Raw genomic sequence first — 24,718 nt, 5'->3', positions numbered from 1 at the left:
AGTTTCAACTCTTAACTTTTGAGTTTGGAGGGGACATTTTCATGCCATGCAGACATAATTCTGGGTGTGCTTTGAATGTTAAAATTAAAAAGGAATGTAAGAAAAAGAAGAGTAGGATGGAGCATAGAACTAAAAATTCTAAATCTGAACTTCCTTCTCATTTTTGGTCAAAAAAACAAAACAAAACAAAAAGGACGAAAAAATAACATCAATTAATCAAATTGTTGGAGAACAGCTACAGAGATTTTTCAGGCAATTGAATTTTTTCAGACCAAGAAATGAGAATTTACCTGTAAAAGAATGAAGTTTGATTGATTTTTTTGAAAGGGCTGTGACAAACAAACACAACATATAGTCTTTCAGAAAAATGACCTTGAAAAAATGAAAGTGGTATGATAAATCTGGGGGTAGTGTATATTATAGATGAAGATGCACCAACAAAATTGAAGCAATTGATTAGAAAGCGTTAGGCAAAAATGTGATCCACTATTATACACAGTTTAACATACAGGCCCTTACAAACTGTTAAGAAAGTAGTGTAACTGTGGATGGTAGAGAATACATTTTGCTTATTAAAAAGTATATTGACAATAATTTTTTAAAATAATACCTATACCTTGCCTACTTGCCTGTATTGTCATGAAACAAAATATCAATCATGTCAAACTAGGAGAACATTTTTTCTGAAGGTAGGGGAGCTAAGCAATTCTGAGTGCAAAGAACCACTTGATGATTGGTAAAGCTATTTGGATAAAGAAAAAAACCCAGAAAACCTGTATGTCTCCAAGATAAATAACATCATAAGAGAGCATGGCATATAAATGGATTTACTACTGATGAGAAGGCATTTATTGCTGAAGGATGTATACTAATTAGCATGGCAAAAGATGTACTGCACTGCTGGGTCTACTAGGACATGCCAGACAAGACTGAAGTATGGTGCAAGCTTTTACAAGAGGAAAATCAGTACAAGATCTGTTTACATTCTTTTCATATGAGTATTCAGAAACTGTGCTCTTTTGGGGTAATTTCCTGATTGCAATTGCAGATCTTTCTCCACAGGATATAAAACATGAGAAACTTATTTATTTTGTTTTATTAAAATAAAACAAAAAAATACTGAGGGAATGGAAGTAGTTATTGTGGCAACAAAAGGTATTAGAAGCTCTTGGCTTTATAGAATTAGGGTGACAAATATTGTAACGAAACAAAATAATGTTAAGAGTATTTTGAGATCCTAATAAAACTCTAAAAAAATAAAGTGCAAAGGAAATCAACAGGCAAACCAAAAGAGATTATTAGAAGGACTGGGAAAAAGAGGAAGATGGGGAACTTTGTGTAAGTGCCTGGGAACTCAGAATCTGGTGATGTCATTACAGCATTCCCACCTACGATACAGAGCGAGTTAAATGAAACTTCTCAGTGCCCTGATCCAAAGGAAGGCAAAGCGCAAAATAAATATAAGTTTGGTTATGAATCTAATTACTTTTCCTTTCATCCTGCCATGAATATCCTGGTGATGGGGAGAAATAAATCTCTAATAATACTAAAAATCCTGATTGACTGGCACAAAGAACTGAAGCCCAGAAATGTATTTGACATTCAACCCTGCAGTTGTTTGGATGGTTACTGTTCCCCACTTCTCTCTGACTGCATATATTTCCCCATTTGAGTTCTGTGAAAGTACCAATATATCTCAAACACCATGATGTGATATGTGCTAGTAAGTGCTAAGGCTTCTGTAGAAGCCACTGTGCTTTGAGTAGCAGGCAAAACTGCTACCTTTACTCCAAAAATTCTTCATGGCATTGAATATAGTTATAGTACAAATGCAAATCATAGCACTTCTCCAAGTCTTAGTGTGAAACATTCAAAAAACAGGGTTTTTTTCCCAGTTTTATCCAACAATAAAACAATCTGACTAAATACACTGGTTCTGTAAGAGATTTCTACTTTAAAGCACAGGGAAAGTTTTATCCCTAAAACCAATTCAATATGCATATTAACTCAGCCAGGGAATACTTTTCAGTCTTCTGTGGAAAAAGAAAACAGTGAACTAATTAGGTACTCTACTTATGGATGTTGTAGGGCAGTAATTTAGCTCAGTTCTGAATGTTAATTGAACAAAGTGCTTAAAGATACAGTAGAATGTCTCTAAGATTTTTTTTTATGAGTAGTTCAATGTTCCAAAAGTCAGTGCATCCCCTGGGACATAGAACTCATCCACGAATTAGTACAATTTTTACTGCCTCATTTTATAAATATTTTCTAGTAAGCACGAGGTAGTAACTGCTAGCTCGAAAAAAAAGGCTAAGGCTTTTTCTTCCCTCCCCTCTGCCTGTTAAAGGGGATGATAAACTTCTGATTTAAACTCCATTCACTTCAGGATTGTTTTATTTTATTCTCATGATCCTGCAACACTGGTCATGATTGCTACTTTTTATTGTACTGGTATATAAATCTGACATTAATGCTATCTGTAGAAAATTGAGCTGTCAAAAAAATATGTGGTAGTATAGGAAAATTTAGGTTTGTTGATGGAAAAAGATCCCTTCTCAGAATGTGATTCAATCCACTGGTTTTAGGCATCTATTGTAGGAGGGACTAAAGCACTCCCTGAAACTGCTGGTTTCTTTTCCCCAACACGGAATTGAGACTAGATGATTAACACTGGTTAAACTCATTTCTACCTTAATTCATTAATAAGCATTAATAAGCAACATTTCCATCATAGCTGAGAATTTAGAAACATTTAAAAACCTGACAGCTACTTAGCCTAGAGAAATAATGTTTCAAGAATAATTTGTAACTAGGAAAGAAAAATAAAGTTCTTCTTACATTTAACTTCCTTTCCCTGCTTGGTTGTTTCGCAGTTGTAGAGATCTATGCAGCTGAGATGCTTCTGCCTCTCACAGCTCTGACGTGTAGACTCGCACAATAAATCATCTTTTTTGCACTGAAAAAAAGAGTCTGTGATTTAAAGTAGAGGTCTGAATACCTGCATAACTGCAACTTGTACAGGGCATCATATCAGCCATTCCAAATAAAAGATTACAGCCTTCAGCCCAAATAGTTCTGAGTTTGATTCCTTACTGAAAAGTCAGCAGTTTTTTCAGTAGGAATGAATCCTTTAACTGACAATGTAGGCAGCTGTGCACCAAGGGACTATTAGAAAAGAAAAGCTTTCTTATTCCCCTGTGTATTATTTAAAATTGTACATCTTTTTTTCAGGTTAAGTCCCGTAAAAGTCATTGGGACTTAACACAGCAGTGGGTTTTAGCTCATGTCCCTGAAATCAAATAACAAATTTCATGAAAATCTATTACTTGACAATTTTTCTGGTTGAACCAGATTAAAATACATCTTCAATTTCATCTTGCATGCCCCACAAATCCCTTTTGTATTTCTTAATAAATTTACTGCAAGGTCTTTTAGTTCACATAAGATAGTTGCTTCTCTACATGTTTCAACACAAAAGTACCTAAACATTTTTGAAGCATAGGTTAAGAAAAAAAATACATGATTACATGATATGTTTTATATTTTTTCTTTGCAGTCTTTTCCTCTTCAGCATCCATAACTCAGTGAACAGCAATTCAAAGAGAACTATACTGAAAGATACTATACTTTTAGCTTGCATACCTAAGTAAAGGAGGTTTTTAAGACTGTGCAGTCTGTCCATCTGTCCATCCCTCCCCTGCTTCTATTTTTGTACTGCTTTGTCTCATTTTCCAAGCATTGGAAAGAAGGACAGACATCACCACTTTGCCACTCATGAGAGCATGGGGGAAAATGCTTCCTTCCTAACATTAACCCTTTCTGCCCTCAAAAGTTACTGGAGAACACAGGAAAACCATATAAAATGAAGAAATGAACCACAGCAGTAAACAAAAAGCAGAAAAATTGCACTGTCATTATACACACTTCACTTTGAACTCTGTGATAGAGATACTCAGGGTGGGGGTGAAGTGTCATAAAATACTGACAGTATTTTTGGTAGAAGCATTTATGGAGATGTACTTAAAAAGCAATTCGGGCATTTTTAAATACTGTTCACATTACTACAAAGATCAGACTACATATTAAAGGTTTTGTGGGAAAGTCATGCCTTGTCTGAAGTTATGAATTAATGTAGTTCAGATATAAGACAGGATTTTAGATTTATGGTTGCAAAGTGTGTCAGAGCTTAGGCCTCCTCCCCCAGAAAATTATTATTTAAGCTTCAGGCCTATTGGCTCAAGGGTAGGAATCACTTTGAAATACTTTTTCTAAGATCCTAAGATCCTAAGCTTAGAAGAATTCAGTCAGATTTCCCCAACTTGAGCTTTGGATCAGCACAGCCTCAATATTATAATTCTATGCTTTATGATTACAGGAAAAAAAATTAATATAGGTCAGATTAAGTCAGTGAGACTCTCTGGCAACACCTAAATTTATAATTGAAATTGTCAGGGCCCGTTTTCTATCTCTGAGGCTGTTGGGCAGAGCCTGGCCACAACCCCTCTGTTAAATGCTCTGCTGCTTTCAACAGGACAGCACAACCAAGCCATGCACTGAGAACAGAACTGAGCTGACTTTAGCTTGATTGTGCACAGGATTTTTTCTGAAAATTTTAATCCCTGTAGAGCAAAAAATGCAAGAAATTGTTTTAACAAATCATCAGTATAATTCAAGTCCAGTGCCTAAGTCCAATGCTGTACCGCTCCATAATTTATAAGTCACTGATGAGACTTCCTCTGATTTAAATCAACAGCACTACCATTTGCTCAAAATCATCTTTGTTGATGGGATTATTTTTAGCCATTTAACCAAGTTTTGAGTTTAAATAAATGCACAAAGATAATTTCAATTTACAAAGATTATCCTCTTTTTACATATTTGTAATCACAAGTGGCCATCTTGATTTTGTGATGGTGCCCAATTTTATAACTCTATGTTTGTGTGCTTCTTTCCACAGTCTGCTGTTTAAGGTGCTGCTGTAGCAAATGCCTCTCTCCTCCTATTCCTTATTCAATTCTACTACCCCTGTGTCCTCCTAGAAAAAATAAAGGAAAACTATACAAAAATGCATAATGCAGTAGTAAGACTAAAGTTTAGTATATAACCAGTATACAAAGTATATTAAAATTTCTTTAATGATATGATTAGCAATTAAATATTTGACATTCCAGCTGCCCAGTCACCACAAAGCAACTGTCCTCTGCCCCACAGTGCAATTCCTGAGAGGTGACTGTGGAGGGTACCTACCCAGTAGCAGATTTATTTACTGTTGAATCCTACTATTTTGCTATTTTGAGGTCTTAAGTGAGCTGAAAAGCGGTGCAAATACTCAAAACTTTGACAGGAAAAATATATGCATGTTACATGATGCACACACGGAAGGCAATGACAAAATAATACACTTTACTGACAAATAAAAATTTGACAAATGAGCATAAGCAGCCAAACAAATTGGAAGCGCAGCACTTTCACATATGAGGCATTTGACAAAGAAATGCAAAGGTGCTATGCAAGTTCTACACAACCTATATAACATCTGAGTAAGTAGCAATCAATCAGTTCTTCCCAGGCTCTGGCAGCTTGCTCAGAAGACTGGCCTTTAGTCCCTGCCTTGAGGTTGTTGTACAAAGTGAAAGGAAAGAAAAAGCAAGTGAACAAATAAAGATCTGGAAGTCCCTCATTAAAAATATGTTTGGAGAACTATTTCTAAAATACAGTGCTAAAATTCAGAGGGTGAACTTATAAGAATTTTTCTCTAGTATCCCTTCAGATTGATTTGGATATAAAGAACACTGCTATATTGCAAAAAGAGTAGCAAACATAGCTCATTAAAAGACTAAAAGAATTTAGAAATTCCATGAAAAAAATAACTAAATTACTGAAAGACTATGTAATAAACTAATCTTAATTTCTTTAAAGTTTTTATTACAGGATTTGGGAAGATATGTTTATAATCACATGATTCTTAAAACATTAAGCCTAGAGGTCTGACTGTAGCATCAGTTCAGTACTAGCTGGTACAGTTTTCTACTATAATTACCATATTAGTGTTGAACTTTGTCTATGACAAAATATCAGAAAAACAAAATTGAAGGAATTCCTTAAATCTTTATCTTACACTTTGACATTTATAATTGTTCATGCTAATAACTGAGAATTGATTTAAGAAAGACATTCTAACGTTAATGCTGTAATTTGTGAATGTTAAAACCTCAGTAAATACAAGCGGAAAATAAAATAGAAACCTGAGAATTAAGTGGAATATTTTGCATAAATGTGTGTATGAGAAAGAATTTTTAAAAAGTTAATTTAATATATGAGATTATATATTAAAAATACCACAATGACTGTACATATTTATTTTAAATTAATAAAAATATTTATCACCTCTGTTAAATATTGTTTAACCAGGAGTTAGCACTCCTATTATGCCTCCTTGCAAACAACATCAGAACCCTAAACAACATAGTCCCTACTGTTGAAATGAATTTCTCTATGGATAACACTTAGAAACAAGTAATCCTTCTGGTAGGATGAAATCACCTGCATTAGGCACTTTATCTGTGCCTAAGCTTTAGGTGGACAGATAAGCACCCATTTGAAGTAAGTGCCTAAGGCCCTACTGTGGGCTGACAAGATGGTTTAAGACCTCAAGGGAAGAATTTAAGTGACTAAACTTAAGCAGTGAATTTATGAAATAACACTCCTCACCTGGGAGCTTTTAAAGGCACCTACCTCTTTTCCTTGGGATACTTTAGGCTTTTACTTTAGCAGGACACTTTACAAGACACCTAAAATTTAGGGAGGACTTTGATGAATTCATTCCTTATCCATTGCATCTAGTTAAGATATTCTACTTTTTTGTTTTATTTTTTGAAAAAAACGTAATTGGTTGATGCTGCTTCAAATCTGCATGTGAGAACAACTGAGACTTCTATCACAGAAACCTGCAATATTTGGTATTACTTACAGGGAATATGGTCTAAAGTTAAAATATCTTCCTTTCATATAATTTTTCAATGGCAGCACAAATTCTCTGTGCATATAAGAAGATGATTTCAGAAGGAAGGTTAGGAATATGTTGAAAATAAAACCATATTATTTCCTTAGCAAGGAGAAAATCCATTTTGCTTGCATATGTAAAGGTTAGAGCTGTAGGAAAGAAAAGGTAGATGGCCCAGAAATATCTTTATGTTTTGTTATGTTCATCCTATACTGGAAGCATCTTTCTCCAAACAAAACAGTTTATTAAAGAAGCTGTTCCCAAGCATACAGAGCATCACATCAAAGGACAGCATCAAGGCAATCTGTGAATGAATAAATGAATGGGTCATGGAAACTTTATTCATAGATAAGAAAACCCTATGGCAAGTTTTCTGAGTGCCTACAGTCAGGCTTCTTAGCTGAGTCTAAATCTCTTCACAGTTGATCTACCATGATACTTAAATACACACTTAACATCACCTTGTGCATACACTGGGGCTACTTAATGTGCTTAGAGCCAAGCATGCGCTTAAATATTTTCCTAGATCTGAAATAGAGTATTTAGTGTTTTGCCAGAACTAAACTCTCAGACCTTTAAAGAACCCAACAGTGGAACTATAATTTTTCAAACATAGAGAAGCAAGATAAAAGTTCAATTCCTACTGCAGTGGTCTGCCATAATTACTTATTTTCTACAGTGAAGACTGTAGAAATTGCCTGTGTGCCCAGCACTTTTCAAAACAGACTTAGAGGCCAAATTTTGGACACACACTTTTCAAATATTACTCCACATTTCTATCTAATAAGGGGGAGTATGAATGACCATGAGAGCAGAAATCAAAATGTCACTAGAAATATTACTGAATGAATATTCACTTAGAATTTTAGATTATTAATGCAGAAGATGACAAACTGATTCAGTTTGATTTAGGATTTGTCAACTCATAGATTTAAAATATTTATCAGATTGTGAAAACTCTTAACATTACAGATAACACAACTAAAGGCTTCTTATAAAACCACAAAGTTGCAATATTTTGAATGAAATAACTACTTTTTTTAAGAAAATAATTTATTTTCCATAGTCACAACATATAATCTAGTATCAGTTACTATACATATATTTTCTTGCAATACTCTGACTGTCTATGAATACTGGATCCACAGATGCCACTTTTGCTGCTATAAAGGAGTGAATACAGTGTAAAACTGCCGTCAGATCCTGAAATTCAAGCTCCTGGAAGAAGTAAAAGAAAAAAAAAGAGAAAACGTGAATTCATATTCAGGCTTAGAAACACTTTACATGAATACAGAACAGAACAGTCAGCAAACAACAACGGACCTAATATGAAATTTGAATCTTTATAGGGAAATGTAAAGTCAAAACTTAAAAGAATAAAAGCTGTATATCCACACCCTCTTCACTGGCAGTGCTGCATGTCAATTTAGTTTTTAACGTTGTGCTAATTTGTTGTTTAGATTTTACTCAGCTTGAACAAGGAAAGCAGATAACTTGAAAGAACATTCAAATATTGCAACATAGAATCATTTAGGTTGAAAAAGACCTCTAAGATCATTGAATCCAACCATCAACCCAGCATTGCCAAGTCCAGCACTAAACCATATCTCCAAGTGCCACATCTACATGTCTTTTAAATACTTCCAGGGTTGATCATAGAATCATAGAATCAACATCATAGAATCAGCTGGGTTAGAAAGGACATCTCAGATCAAGTCCAACCCTTGATCTACTACCACCATGGTTACCAGACCATGGCACTAAGTGCCACATCCAGTCTCATCTTAAAAACCTCCAAGGATGGAGAATCCACCACCTCCCTGGGCAGCCCTCTCTGTAAAGAATTTCTTCCTAATATCCAACCTAAACCTTCCCTGGCAGAGTTTAAGACCATGCCCTCTTGTCTTCCTGATAGCTACCTGGGAAAAGAGACCAATCCCCACCTGTCTACAACCTCTTTTCAGGTAGTTGTAGAGAGTGATGAGGTCTCCCCTGAGCCTCCTCCTCTCCAAGATGGAGAAGACTCAAGACTCTGCAAGATTCAACCACTTCCCTGGGCAGCCCGTTCCAATGCTTGACAACCCTTTCAGTGAAGAAATTTTTCCCAATATCCAATCTAAACCTCCCCTGGCACAACTTGAGGCTGTTTCCTTTCATGCTATCACTTGTAACCTTTTTCAGGTAGTTGTAGAGAGCAGTTAAGTTCTTCCCTGAGATTCCTTTTCTCCAGGCTAATAACTCCAGCTCCCTCAGTTGCTCCTCATATAACTTGTGCTTCAGACTCCTCATCAGCTTCATTACCCTTCTCTGGACATGCTCCAGAACCTCAGTGTCTTTCCTGTAGTGAGGGACTCAGAACTGAACACAGGATTTGAGCTGTGGCCTCACCAGTGCTGAGTACAGGGGGACAATCACTTCCTTAGTCCTGCTGGCCTACACTATTTCTGACACAAGCCAGGATGTCACTGCCCTTCTTGGCCACCTGGGCACACTGCTGGCTCATGTTCAGCCGCTGTCAACCAACACTCTCAGGTCCTTTTCCACTGGGCAGTTTTCCAGCCACTCTTCCCCCAGCCTGCAGTGCTACATGGAGTTGTTGTGACCCAAGTGCAGGACTTGGACTTCGCCCTATTGAATATTATTAAAGTATTTGACAAGTTAGGGCTGTTTGGGGATGATGCAGTATCAAGTCACAGCCAGGAAGGGCAAGAACACATACTTTGTCAGCTCCGGAAGAGAGATGAGAGGCCAAAAGGAAGGGTGTAAGATGAGGTCACACCACACCCTGCATACAGAAATAAGGCTGGGTATAAAATTCACATGCCCTAATTCACAAAGAAAACAGAATTACTCCTAACCAGGTCCCAGATTCTCCTGACTTTTTATAACATATTTTCTGTGCACAAGTTAAATTTCTTTTTACCCATCTCCCCAAAATTTGTCTGACAAAATGACAAAAAATATAATGTAAAAGACATGTTCAATTTACGTGATACTACTACATGTAAAGTCTGCAGCTGGTAAATATATTATGGGGACACTTGGGATAGTTTTTGGTTTGGGGAGGACACTGCTTTCAACAATGTCTTGGCTACACAGTAGTTTATCAGGCACACTCCATATGCTTGTTTTTAAACAGAAAGTAAAGCACTGGATTGCTTTTTTTTAATCAAAGAATTTTATAGTATCTTCTAAAAAAAAAGTGCCCCAAACAGAATATTTGAAATCCAAGCTTACTGTTCCAGAGAAGCTCATCATCATAGCATTTTGCTATTCAAGGCCATATATTTACTAGGCCCAAGTGGTCCTACTACTAAAGAATGTCTTACATTGTTCACTAGTATTTGTGGGGCACAATTCTGTGACCCTGTTTGGGACATAACTCGGAAATTTTTGGTAGTGGAGGGAGTTACAGGCACAGTCTTTGTGAGGAGAGGCCAGGGCTGCACTGTGACAGACACAGCTGGCTCCAGCTGTGTCCAACTAATCCGCTGTAGGGCACGGATGAACCCACAGCTATTGTAGGGGTGCCTGAGGGAAAACATATGTAAGAAACTGCAAGGAACATGCCCAAAAAGGCAATAAGGGACCAATGCAGAAGCCACAGTGGAGCAGAGGAAAGCGTGAACGCTGATTAAAATCCTCTGAGGTATTTAAGTCCATGTAATCTTTATCCTAATAAAACCAGGCATAAAGCCCCTGGTTTTTCTATCTTGATTAATAGTTAAGGAGCAAGTATATTTAAGTATTATTAAAGAATAAGTTTCTCAAAATAAATTTTGCAACAGCAGATGTTTACTTTAAATATTAATATAAATTATTATAAACACTTTCAGAAAAAATATTATTTAAATTTCATTAGCTTTTATAAAACTAAAATGATGTACACACTCATGATTATTAACAAAATAGAACTCAGTATGAAATAATGCAGGCCTCAAGATATCAGTTCTTGGCTCAAGTAAAAGCTTTACATCTCCTGAATTACCATCTTCAAAATCAATAAATTAAAAAATGTAAGGCCACTCACATTACTCTTAGATTTGCTCCAAAATCAACTGAAATCACCCAATAATTTCACATCAGGTTCTGATATTCAACATACTGACTGAATGCACCCAAACAAACTGAGACAAGAGAGCCCTTCACAGAGCTTTCTATTTCTCTACTCTGGCCTTATGCACTTCTAATCTATAAATGTTTATGGAGATAAGCAAACAGAGGTAACCTAACGCAGGTAGGACGATTTCAGACTGCTCTACCAACATTATTCGGAGAGCTCTGGGATAAGAAAACGGCAAAGAGATAAATGTCTCACCACTGTAAGTCAGTACTTCCCAATGTCCCTTCTGCAGAGTCCTTTTTGTTTCTACCACAGTTCAGAGCATGGATCAAACTGCAACAGCCCCTCCTGTGTATTTGAGAGAAGTTGTCTAATCTGTTGAGGATGACCTTTCAAATACTAATATTCCCTTATTTCTAGAAGATATAATCTACATAGAGTTGGAAGACTAGCAGTACTGCTAAACTTATGTTTTATGTAACAACACTGTATTTTCTGTAGTTAATACTGCAGGGTCCCTCAGTTGGGGATTATTTTCAGGAGTCGTGCTAATTTAGAAAGCTGTTACAGAGCTGAAAAGCTGATGTGTGTCCCAAAAGCACTTCTCATGCAGTTTACCAGCTGGTTTGCTCCTCTCATTGTCTCTCGTCTTCACTAATTTATGTTAGGTTATGTGTGGGGGTGAGCAATCATCTGGGATCATAAAACAGGAGCAGAACTCTGTGAGGTGTTGTCTTGCAGGGCTCAGTTAGATGTGGTCAGCTATGGTGGTATCAGAGAGGTGTGGTTCACCTGAGGCCTTGTGCACCAGGAGCTTCCAAAAATGCAGTTTAACACAGTATTATTTGATCCAGGAGACCACAAATGGGGCTTTGTGTTTGTAGGATGTTCGATGCCTGTGGTAGGGGTTTGTGAAGGTTGCTCGGAGAACTGGTGTTCTAGCAGTGGATATAGCTTGCATGTTGATTACAATAGGGAAGGGGGAAGCAGACAAGGGGTTAGTTTGAAAGTACAGATTTAGTAAAAGATAGTGATGGCTTTCTGACTTGGGAACACGTAAATGTTGCATGATCTGAGGACAGGGACACAATATGTCTCTTAGCAAGATACTACCTTGAATTCAGTTTTAAGAGTGGAAATTTGGCCTCTTCAGGTTTAAAATGTAATGTGAACTTCTAGAAAATAACACCAATGACACCGCTTTCAAACAAATACATTCCTCTGATAGTTATTTTTTTTTTAAGTAATGCTTCTCCCCATAGTCACCCAGACAGATGAATAACTGATTATCTCATTTACGCTATATCATCTAATACCACCCTTATGTTTGTTTGCCTTATCTCCGATTGCTGCTTTTCTTTAATTAAGATTGTCAGTTATTTAGAAGAATCTGTGCATGTCTAATATTTCAATAACCAAAGCTATTTCAGCTATTTATTATGCATCATAATAAGTGGATTAAGTACAACAAAGGCACTAGAAGGAAGACACCAAGAGAGGAACAGAAAAGATTGGATTAAAAGAGTGGGAGGACAAGACTGCAAAACTTCCTGCTGGTACTGAAAATATGAAAAATGAGCACATTACATTGACCTCCATCACTGTATGGTGCACAGCCAAGGAAGAAAAATGTATGTTCTTGTTTCATCCACCCACCTAGGAGAGCTGGATTTATTACATATCATAAAGAGCTTGACAGGCCTGTTGCATTATTACCATACACACAATTTTATTGATTACTTCTGAGAGCTGTGGAATCACTATTTGAACAAAACATGACCCTGTATCACATAAAAGGCAAATAATGGAAACACTGACAGATAGTGTTATTGTGCCCTGTGCATTTCATGACTTCTTTAAGGACTTGGTTAGCCCCAGTGTTTACTAGTTGTTGACAAGAGCACAAATATTACCACTGTATTATTTAGCATATTTTTTCTCAATCAGATTGAAATTATAACAATATTTTTTTGTTAAAAAAAATAAAGATATCCAAGTTTTAGATCCAGAAAACGTTGAAGTCAAAATAGAAACCAAAATTCTAAGTTCAGTTTCATATCTCAGCAAGTCTACCAGGACTTGGTTGCCGTATCACAGATGAGACGAATAAATGTATTACTATTGCACAGCTTGTTAAGATTGTTATAAACACTCAAAGATAAATTGTCATCTACAGTATGAAAGCTTCTTCAGCTACAAACTTTTATTTGGCCTTCTCTTTGTGACTGTCATTTGCACAAACAGCAGAAGGATAAGCTAAAATGTTGCTCTTACCCTGCAAGTCTAAGTACTAGATCTGTGATGCCAACACTCAGTGCCAGATAATTGCAACTCTCTCAATTGTACTTAAGTCCTTTAACAGTGTTCTACAGGGATCTGGAAAATCAGATGGGTTCTCACCTACAGCTTGAGTGATTCCAAGTGCCACTATGTAGTGCTAAATATGAAACACTTGTAAATGTTGCACTGGCAGATGCAGACTTTGCTAATGCACAAGAAACTCCTCTGAAAAGATGTTTGTCTAAAAGAAGCCAATTAAATTCACTCATTTCAGCAAATATTAAAATAAATTTCCAACAGCAATCAGGCTGTCCAATACTGTCACACAAACAGAATTATCTACCATTATGGTCCAAATGTTTTCCAAGATCTCATGATGTTCAGTATTAAACACACAGAATTCAGTAAGAAAAGACACAGGTTAATAAAAATACAGAAGGGCTTGAGTGCTACATTATGGTTTACTGACAATAGAGATTAATGTTGCAGTAAAGTGAGAGCTTTGCTTGCACTCTCCTTATTTGCCATATCTCTTAAGAGGACTAATATGGAATAAATATGGAATAAATATCCTTTCAGAGAATAGGATTTACTGCAAAGGATTTACTGCAAAACTGCTGCAGTCTAATTGCAAAGTCACATCAGACCTGAAATTACAGAATAGTTGAGGCTTGAAGTCAGCAAAGAAAATACACTGAATGTGCTCAGTTAAATATGCAGGGTTCTTAAATTATTCATGTAACAGACAAGAAGTTTATGAGACCAGCAACATCTAGATGAGGTTTCAATATGGCTCACAATACTCCATTGACACAATGGTTTCTGGTCTTTCTTCAATAACTATTTGAGACTGAGATGAGAAGAAAAGGGAAATGCCCAATTAAAATATTTTTGTGGAAAAAAAGTTTTATCATCAGGAAGCTACAGTTTAGCTAAGGGAGATAAAGCATCAGTACAAACCTAGAAGTATTAGTCCTAATTTTTAACTTTTTCTCTTTTTTTTTTTTTTTTTTTTTTTTTTTTAAAGGAATCTTTAAAATTCAGGTTAAAGAACATCTATTATTACTAAGATTATTTCCAATTTCTCAATATTAAAGGCAGGGTAAATTCAGGGAAGTACTGAAGTGGGAAACTATGAGTAAAGATTGTAGGGAATATGAGAAAAATGACAGGAATTGTGGCCTTATTATCTCCTTTGAACAGAAAACTTTTAAAATGGAAGACTGTACTGTTCACCTAAAACTGAAAGGAAAAGGAAGAATTACTTGGTTTAAAATTTATAGAAGGAGGAGAATCATCCTCCCTAGCTAGTAACCAAGGTACAAAAACAGAATTCCCAAATGAGATCTTTTTTCCCTCCAAGAATTTATAAGCATATAAAATTAGACATAATCTAGAAAATTCTCTTGCAACCTTAACTCTACTGTCTTCTGCCAAGTGAACATAAGTCATTTGCATCAAGCTTTATTTTGTACATAGTGGCTCATTTACTCAGGAAAAATTAAACTTCTACTATTTGATGACACTTTTGTTTCTCATTATTGGCTGCATTTCACTGCATAGCACCATCTGGCTCTATGTAATTTCTTTCAGCGCCATAAGCAGAGGCAGATCCTGTACTGTACTATGGGTATCAGTGTTGGGTATTTTCCAACTCTGAAGCCTAAGAAATCATACCATTTAGGTGGTGGGTATGCTCTTGAATACACGTACCAGTTATCTCAAGTGGAGAGGCTGCACAGCTGTGTCCCAGTCCCATTTACTGTGAATCCTAGTGGGTACACTGCACTGTGCAGAGGCAGTGGTAAAAAGGTATAATCACTGAAATCCTGATAAATCCTCAGCTACTTAGTGTCATCCTTCCCTCTGGCCTTTAATGAGATTTTTCTGGGATCTTCCAGTATTTACTACACATATATACATTTACTTACATATTAGTTACCTAGAATTCTGTATGAACCGTTACATATCAACTTCCATCTTATACTTTCAAGGTACCTCACAAATATTCACGAAAACTTTGCCAATCACAAGATGTTTTCATTAGAAATATGTAAAAAATTACTTTTTTAATATTTTAAAAAATCTGTCCTCCGAACAAAATTTGCTGTAAAATTATCATAAGGACTCAGCTTTATAATAACTTTACAGATAATCAAATTCTCATAAAATGCTAAAATTTACATTTTTTAATATTAAGAGCAAAATGCAGGTAAAAAAATTAAAAACAATTTAGGGGAGCACAAAAATAAAAATAAAATAAAATTTTAAAAATCAGACTGTTTGCCACAACAGAAAGAGGAATGGTTTAGTAAGAAAGTAATAAAATTCCATTACAAGCAATGGAATTGCAGCCTTTGGCTAATCACACACATGGATTTAATGATTTAATATACATTATAGTTACATGTATAGATACATGTTATAGTTTTTGCACCAGTACAATCTTCCTGTCTGACTTGAAACAAGTTACATAAGCTCTGTGCAAACAGATGATCTCGTATAAAATGAGGACAATAGTCTTCTTCTGTCTCCAAGGAATACTGTGAGAAATGAAGTGGAAATGGGCTGCTGTTATAGATTATTATTTTAGTATTGCAAGTTTTTTAACAGATATAATATCTTTTACAGTAGAGCTAAGAGACAACTCAGGTTAAGCTTGCTGATGAAATCCTGAATAATTTACTAATGCAGATCTATAAAGATGTATTTGCTGTAACTTTATGATAAACAAGAAAGCTTAGGGATTTTTTCTTTACAACTTTTTTTAACCATTAGAAGGATAGGTAATATATAACTTTTGTGTATGGTCATTACAAAAAATACTACTTTTTAAGTGGTTATAACCTGTACAACTCCAGCTAAGAGTATTTGAGAATTTTCACAGTTCTTCAGAAACTTTTCTGTTGTTTTCATTGGTTTTGTCCACCAAAACTCAGTTGAACCTCACTCTTACCTTCCTCTTCTCTGTCATATCAAATCAAAGTTCTCCTCATTCTTTTAAAAACTGCATGATTGAAAAATCATCTATGTATTTATTTATTTATTCAGTAGGAAGGTTGGGATCACAGGGCAGAATCAGTGCAGATTATGGCGTTACAGTCAAATCTCCAAATGACTACAGTCCTGAATGAGAAACACCTGAAATTCAGTTGGGAACCTGAATTCAAAGTTTCACAATTTTATTGGATAATTGCTGGGGAAAAAAAAAAAAAAAAGACACTACTAGTATCTCATCTATAGTAGTGACTGGATATCTCCACAATTCCAGATACTGCAAAGCATCGAGTGTTCTTAATTCACAGAAGAACCAATAGGTTTCAGCAATTTCTTGGCCTCTTGCAAGAATATTCCCTTTTTTAAGCTAATAAATGTTACACAATCTTTTATATTTTTAGTGAACCTTAAGCATATGTGTGTTCAAAAATTTAAGTCCACTTACGTAGTAGCTTAAAAACATATTTAACATTTATAGTTTAATTTTTCCTTTATATTTTTTAAATGCAGTTTTGAGGTATTATACCTATAATAGCTGATGGAATAACTTCACAGAAATTATCCTTCTGAAGAGTAAATTACCAACATAGCACAACTTAATAACAGGCTTATACAAACAGTACAATAAACCATCACTTCCATTTCTTCTGGAGTTTCTAAAGAATAGGAAGAAAAAGATAAGCTGTGATGTGTTCACCATATGTATGTGCAGTAGCAATGGAATTCCTGATGCCTTGACCATAATTTTATTTCATGTTTTACAAAACAGAGAAAAGGGATGCTGCTTACCTTTGTCTCAATTTGTTTGGTGTCTAGATTCTGAAAAAGCAGCTTCACTTTTGTTTTTCCATCATCTGAAGAGCCTTTGAGTTGAGAGAATTTAAATCTCCACAGTACATTCTAAAGAAAATGAAATTTGATTAAGAACTCTGTTACATGTACTTACCTAGAACTATATAGATTGATGATCAGTGTTTGTGTATTAAGATAAAGCATTAGGGCAGTAAATGCAGTAAATGATAACAGGCTCTTTGCAGAGCAATAGAAATTAACAGTTTTGTATTCTATGTGAAAGTAAAAGACACAATATTAATATTCACTGATTAAACAACTATTTAGAAATTCTCTGAAGGTTAAATGTTTCAGTTGCCTACGTAATATTAAGATCCATGGCAAAAGCTTAATTCCATAAAGATTCATGAAGATATTTGTATCAGTTTCACTATGAACACAATTCCATGCCATATCTTGATCTTTCATATTTCAACTGGCTCATCTGCTTAACATAGACGATAGTGTCTTACACAGATGTTGCAAAGCTAAATTTACTGATGCCTGTAATGTGGTTTGAGATCCTCAAATACACTACAGAAACACAAAAATATTATTATTGAACGTAGTCTCGGAAACCACAAAGATGTGTTCTACATTACATAGTGGCTTGTAAAATATACAAGAATTCTAGGCCTCTTGATCTCCTACAGGCTTATGCATGTCACCTTACTAGCACTGGCAAATCCTAGATTCACAGATATGCTTTAATGTTTATGGAGATACATATTTAAAACAAAAGTTGGGGAATTACTTTTGAAACCAAGATAATTTTCTGTATTTATCTGAATGTTTTCTTTTGATCACTTGAAAATGTGTAATTTAAAAATGCACGAGATAACAACTTGCATCCATACTTCCTGCTGATGTTTCCTTTAATGCCTATAATCTTAATGAAATTCTCTGCACATGCTGAAATGTGATTCAGTCCCTGGACACTGTTGAGGAAACACAATTTAAATACTTGGAGGGCTATTTCAAAAGCACACATGGTAAAAGGTTTGCTATATTCCATTCTCCAACATGTCTTTCCTCAAAATTTTTTTTTAGCAAACCAGTGCTACCGGTGGTCTTCAGAACCCTGCTCACAGTTTAAAAGGGAACGCCCTAGAAATAAAAAACTATCTCCTGGTTCCTTGCAGACATAAATGTCACTGCTGCCTTAGAAAAATATAACAGATGAAGAAAAACCCAACTTTGCTGTGATGGTGCTTAAACTTTACATTCGTGAACAGATTTTAACTGGGTCCAGAGGGCCTAATTAGACCACCTGAAAAGTGCTCAAAGCTTAAATGAGTTTGGCTCTAAACAGGAGAGATGAATGTTTGCTATGTAATATAACTGCTAAGGTGGAGATGAAACAAGAACTTAAGAACAATTTAGCAATAATAGGCATTGCTGGAGTCATCACCTCTCTCAATGGTTGACAGTGAGTGGGAAAGAAGAGAAGTAGATAGTTCTGGGAGGTGGAAGAAAATGCACACTTTGGGATCCCTTTATCTTGGATGAGCAGCTGGAGACACAGGATGGGAAAGATGAACCAGCCAAGCCAACAAGAGAAAAAGAACTTCTACAAATGTGATATAAAGCAGCTGCAGACACAAAAGTATCTCTGCGGTGGGCCCAAAATGATAACAGCTGAGTGAGTTGAGCCCAAGATGACCTAAGAACAGAAAACCCAGGAAAAGCAGTAATTCTTCCAAGTAAGTTTAAGACTCTACCAAAATTACTCTAGAAAAGCATTTTCTAAAAGACACTTCTATTTCTTGTGCAAGAGAGAGGAGTGAGAATATATGAGAAAAACAATCCTGCAAGCACTAAGGTCAGTGAAGGAGGAGTGGGAGGAGGTGCTGTTCCTGAAGGACTGCACCCTGTGGGAGGGACCCACACTGGAGCAGTTCATGAAGAGCTGCAGCCCATGGAAAGGACTCATGTTGGGGAAGTTTGTGGATAACTGCCTTGCTACAGCAGGGGAAGAGTGTGAGGAGTCCTCCCCCTAAGGAGGAAGGAGTTGCAGAGATAACGTGAGGTATTGACCACAGCCCCCATTACTGATCTGCCTGTGCTGCTGGAGGGTAGAAGAGAAAGAAAATTTGGAATAAATTTAAAACTGGAAAGGAGGGAGAGGTAGGAGAAAGGTGTTTTAAGATCAGGTTTTCATTTCCCATTAGCATACTCCAATTAAATTGGTAATAAATTAAAGTAATTTCCTCAAGTGTAGTCTGTTTTGCCCATGATGGTAAGCAGACAGTGATCTCTCCCAGCACTTATCTTGACCCAGAAGCCTCTTGTTATACTTCTTCTCCTCTGCCCAGCTCAGGAGGAAGCCAGGGTCAATCCACCAGACTCCAAAGCAAAAGTTCTTGTGCTTTTTAATTCAGAATTTGTAATTAGAAGGCCCTTTTTGTATTATTTTTCAGACTGTAAAAAAGAATGTTTTTCAATTAGTACATGAGCTCGTTTCCCAAAAATTGAGATCCAGGTTTAGAGTCATAGAGCAGAGAGGGGACTGCTCTTTATTTTAATAATCCTGTATGAACACCTGCTGTGGTGGAAGACTATTTTTTGCATCAGTAGAAGACCTTAATTTTTTCATTATCTCAAAAAAATAGATTTTTGAGTAAAATTGCTATGTCCCTAATGAATTGCTAATTGCTTGAGCACTTTAAGAATCTTTTCTGTGTTGGTAGGAAATATTCTGAAATAGCTATGCATATGGGGCAACACAATCAACTAAAGATGACAATTACAGGACATAAGATGAACTGTAGAAGTCACCCATTACTGCCTCTCTCAGGCTTGAGGATGCAGAGGACATCTCCATCTCTCATACAGATGAAAAATAAATGTACTCAACCTTTCCAGAATTTTTACAGTTTAACAACAGTATCAGGCTATCTGATAGTATTCTGTATTTCTCCTTAGGTAAGCCACAAAGATTCATCTAAATTTTCTTCATCATCAGTACTGAAGGGAGGCACTGTGACAGAAAGTCCTATCAATAGAGTGAGTTTATAATTTTAAAGGTGGGAGTATCTGTGTTCACATTAAAAAGTGTTCACATTAAAAAGAAACATTCTATAGAATCTACAGAGTGATTACTTTTTATAGTTAATTTGTGGCTACATGAAAAATGTGTGTAATTGTGCAAGAAGCACAATTTCAAAATGCAGTATCACCCAAGGTAGGGAAGGGTATGTCTATGTATTTTGTGAAATTTTATGCTACTTCATAGGATAGCACATTAATGAAATTAGTCTAAATTTGCATGCAATCTTATTTCTCTGCACAAAGATTTCAATAGAAATTGAAATAGAAATTGAAATAGAAATTGTGCATTTTGGCCCCAAACCCACAAAATACAAACATGCAAAAAGTAGATCCTATGTTAGTATTTCAAAATGCATTGTGTTCCCTCTTAACTCAGAATGACTGACTCAATTTTTTAAATATATACTTGAAAAATCCTTTCAGTTGGGAATTGAAGACCATATTTGAAAGGACAGACCTTCTACTGCACAGTTCTATTAATGCAGAAACATTATCTGTATGTATGTTTACTCCTACTTCAAACAAATGTAAAATCCATTTAGAATAACTTAAAATATCAATAAATTATATATAAAATAGTAGCATTATAGACAGGACTTGGAAGTTGGCATGTATCATAAACCATGCCCTGTAGGTACTTTCTATATAGCCATTGTTTTGCAAGATAAGTTCATTTAACCTTTTAGATTCTGACTCTCAAATACATTTGCTTTTGTTCTGCTTATTTTAGGCATGGCCTAAATTTCTTATGATAGAACAAGCATTAATCCTTTTTATATCTGTAGCTTCAAAACAAATAGAATCAGGTGACATTTCATTTCTTTCATGATTTGTAATCTTTTACTAATTTTGAAGTTTCTTCATTACAACAAACCAAGTTCTCTGCTAAATATAACCTTCTTTTGCTTTTATTGCTTGAAAAGGAAATTAATTTTTTATATCTTTCTCCAAAATTTATCTTTATATGCCAAGGCACAACTATAAATACTCCTTTCAAGTCCCAAACTGACTACATTTCAGTAGTGCTAAATAAATAAGTAGAACAGTACATGTGAGGGATAAATACTGGACATCAACATAAAAATGTACTGATAACTTCAATAACAGTAAAATAATACCAAGGTGTTTTTTTTTTTTTCCTTTTCTTTTCCTCTTACCTTTGTTTTACTGTCAAAACAGGTAAATCCCAGAGCAAAGTCAACTGTGAAACACAGAGTATCCCCTTGCCAACTGCACATATATGTTTTAGACTGGAAAAAGAAAAGGTATTTTTAAGAGAACAACCATCATTGTAATTTACCATATAAAATATTTTATGCAGAGGTTTTTTTTTGTATGTGTGTGTGGGAAGACACTTAACTGGCAACACTGCTACTGCTTTATATTACTACATAAATACCGTATTCTTGAAAACCATCTCTTACAAAATGCAACACAGAACAAATAAAGCCAAATCTGACTATTCCAAACTTCTGGCAAACTGCTCAGACCTGAGTTATTAATGACTTCCAACATCACTTTCAGCAAATGTGCAGGCAACAGTGCCTAAATGTTTTGTCACTGCAACCTAATTATGAAAAAGCATTCTGTCTACTTGACCTCTCCATCTGATTTAAACTCTGTAGACAATCTTTCTATTTTACAACGTATTTTCATTTGCAAACTCTGGTGACATGCCAGCACAGCACTATGTTAATGTTAGTTAATGCAATTTGATAATAAAAACTAATAGTCTAATACACTCCTCAGCTAGCACTGACGCTTGCTAGACAGTGCTCTATATACAATTCTCTGATCACCTTTCAGATTAGAAAGAAAAAAAATCTGTTTTATTAACAGAACCAGAAATTCTGTTTAAACTTCTGAATAAGTCTTAAGGTACAAAGTCAGTTAACTCTTTCTATGTACTTTTAAAGCTTGCTGTCTTAGGTATATTATAGATTCTGAAAAGACATGAAAAAGCTTCTGCTGCTGATGTAATATGAAACAGCTTGCTGATATTCACCACTGACAGCTAATAGTAAAAAGCCCTTTGCCTTCAGCCTGAGTAGAGATCTCTTCTCCAGGCTTTCCTCACCTCACCTTACCAGTCATTTTCAAGACTACACCCTTGTGCCCTATGAAATCTTCAAATATTTTTTTTTCATTTGTTTCTTCCAAGGAATTTTTACTTTACTCTCATTGCTGTTTCATATACCTCAATGCTGCCTCACACTTAAACCTTTGTTGACATGAAAGTTTTGCATCTGGATATTTTTTTTAAAATAAAAAAAATTAACACAAGAATGGCCTAGAAGAGACTGAAAGTATTAATAAAATTAAGTTGAAAATTGTATTTTTAATTATTTTAAAAAGATTTTTGGTATAATCTAAAACTTCTGCATGATTTTAAAGTTTTCTTCATTGCAATACTAATAAAAATACTTAGAGTTATAGTAAAATAAGCATTTCTGAGTTACAAATATGGCATTTTATAAAGGATTTTGAAAGGGCTGGGAATGAAATTAATTACTTTGTGCAGATTAGTATTATAATCATCTCCACAATGATGGAGATTTTTGAATGAATAATTTTGCTAGTTGGTGTTCTAAGATCATAATATTTGGCATTTAAAAAGATTTCAGAGATTGATATTCAATTAGAATGACATTTACATATCCTTACATTTTATTCAGTAATTATAAGGTGGCATTAAGCAGCATTCATAACTTATTATCTATTATTTTCCAATTAAAAAGGTTATACTAGTTGAGCTCTGACTCAGTAAAGCATTTTTTAAATTAGATTCCCCCAGTAGGTAAGCATCTAATTGCTCAGCCACAAATGGTGAATACTAAAATGAACTATGCACAAATAATTACCCTGGAGTACTTTACAAATATTCATTATTGGCAAATAATGGAACCGGTTTGGAAGTTTTTCACAAATACTAGAGAAACAGAATATACTGCATTTTCATTGTGATAAACATTACATATAGATTTGTGTTTTTTACTTACACAACACATCAACAGTGTTTTCTTTACAACAGAATTGCATTTTGCCATATAAATTTAAAAGCCTCCTTATGCCACTTCCTTCAGTGACTTTGAACAAGTTCTCAGACAGCTCTGTGATAAAGACCCTCATCTCTACTCATTAACACTACAACAAAGCACTATTCCTTTTCATTTCTGCCTTTGGAATAAGCTTCCCATACACTTGCAATTGTGCGATCACCCCTGGCTATCTACAACAATTGAATACATAAAAATATAAGATCAGAAGTCCAGGCTTAGCTGTCTTTCAGTGAATGTTGCAAAAAAACCCCAGACAAAACCAAACCAAACCAAACCAAACCAAACCACTGCATATTAGCCAACTTGACAAGTCACAGTTTAAACAACAGAGAGGAAACAAATAGGCCTCATACTGCAACAGCTAAGAAAATTTTAGTTTACATCCTAAATCAATCATTCAGTATTTTCTGAGCAATGGGTAGAGACACGTCACCACTTTTACATGAAAAATAACACAGTTCATGAGAACATACTTTTGTTTTTTTCCGTAAAAACAGCACCTACTTCATATATTATAAAACAACCATCATCATCTGGTCTTTTTCCCTTTTTTTATAGTTAACTACCATTGAATATAGATACAATGAATATATATAAAAAAGTGTATGTATTTAGCATGTGTAAATTAGTAATGAAGTCAAAACCCTTAAAAGTTAATGGCAAGGCTCTTTTGAGCTATTCAAGATTTACCTGTTATTTTTTAATGTAAAATATTTAATAATTTGAGGTTAGCCATATGTAGATCAAAATTAAGTGACTAAAAATCCCAAACAGAACAACTCAAAATACCCCAAACTGAGTACTTTTCCCTCTTAAAGGAGTTGACTTTTCCACAAAGTCCATGATCTCATAAAGTGTTATGAAAGTGAAATGCATACAGATGATGACAGTGGAATTCTAATGAGCTAAACATATATGAAGCAATTTCTTTGTAATTCTCTATTAAACTGAAGATTAACATAATAATTGACTCTAACTGTAAGAGTTTTCTCTAGAAATCAATTACTGGCCAACATTTCAGTCATAATTAACAAAAGACTCCAAGGCTACCAATTTGAATCAACTGGGTTGAAAAAGAACTTCGAGATCATCAAGTCCAACCCTTGATCCAACACCGCTGTGGTTACTAGACCATGGCACTAAGTGTCATGTCCGGTCTCATTTTAAAAACGGCCAGGGATGGTGAATCCACCACTGCTCTGGCTAGCCCATTCCAATGTTTGATTACCCTCTCTGTAAAGAATTTCTCCCTGATATCCAACCTAAACCTCCCTGGTAGAGCATGAGACCATGCCCTCTTGTCGTACTGATAGCTGCCTGGGAGAGGAGACCGACCCCCACCTGGCTACAATCTCCTCTCAGGGAGTTGTAGAGAGTGGTGAGGTCACCCCTGAGCCTTCTCTTCTCCAGACTAAACAACCCCAGTTCCCTCAG

General features: G+C 35.3%; 1 protein-coding gene across 5 annotated transcripts in view; it reads right to left on the bottom strand.

Moving 5' to 3' along the window:
* Positions 1–8,083: 8,083 nt before the first annotated feature.
* SNTG2 (syntrophin gamma 2) overlaps positions 8,084–24,718 on the bottom strand; it is a 233,645-nt gene continuing 217,010 nt past the window's right edge. For 3 of the 5 annotated variants that reach the window (XM_050316361.1, XM_050316362.1, XM_050316363.1), the window contains 3 exons: positions 21,383–21,475; positions 17,133–17,243; positions 8,084–8,221 (listed from right to left, as the gene is read on the bottom strand). In XM_050316361.1, the coding sequence (XP_050172318.1) occupies positions 8,090–8,221; positions 17,133–17,243; positions 21,383–21,475 (336 nt within the window). In that variant the 3' untranslated portion in view covers positions 8,084–8,089. Of the gene's footprint in view, positions 8,222–17,132; positions 17,244–17,477; positions 19,596–21,382; positions 21,476–24,718 lie in introns of those variants that run through there. The other 2 variants (XM_050316364.1, XM_050316365.1) reach the window with 2 other exon arrangements.

Source organism: Myiozetetes cayanensis, unplaced genomic scaffold (genome assembly GCF_022539395.1).
Source record: "Myiozetetes cayanensis isolate MyiCay16 unplaced genomic scaffold, myiCay2020 scf2-11, whole genome shotgun sequence".
Classification (NCBI taxonomy): domain Eukaryota; kingdom Metazoa; phylum Chordata; class Aves; order Passeriformes; family Tyrannidae; genus Myiozetetes; species Myiozetetes cayanensis.
Note: the sequence above shows the minus strand (reverse complement) of the source record. Positions and strands in the feature narration are given on the sequence as shown.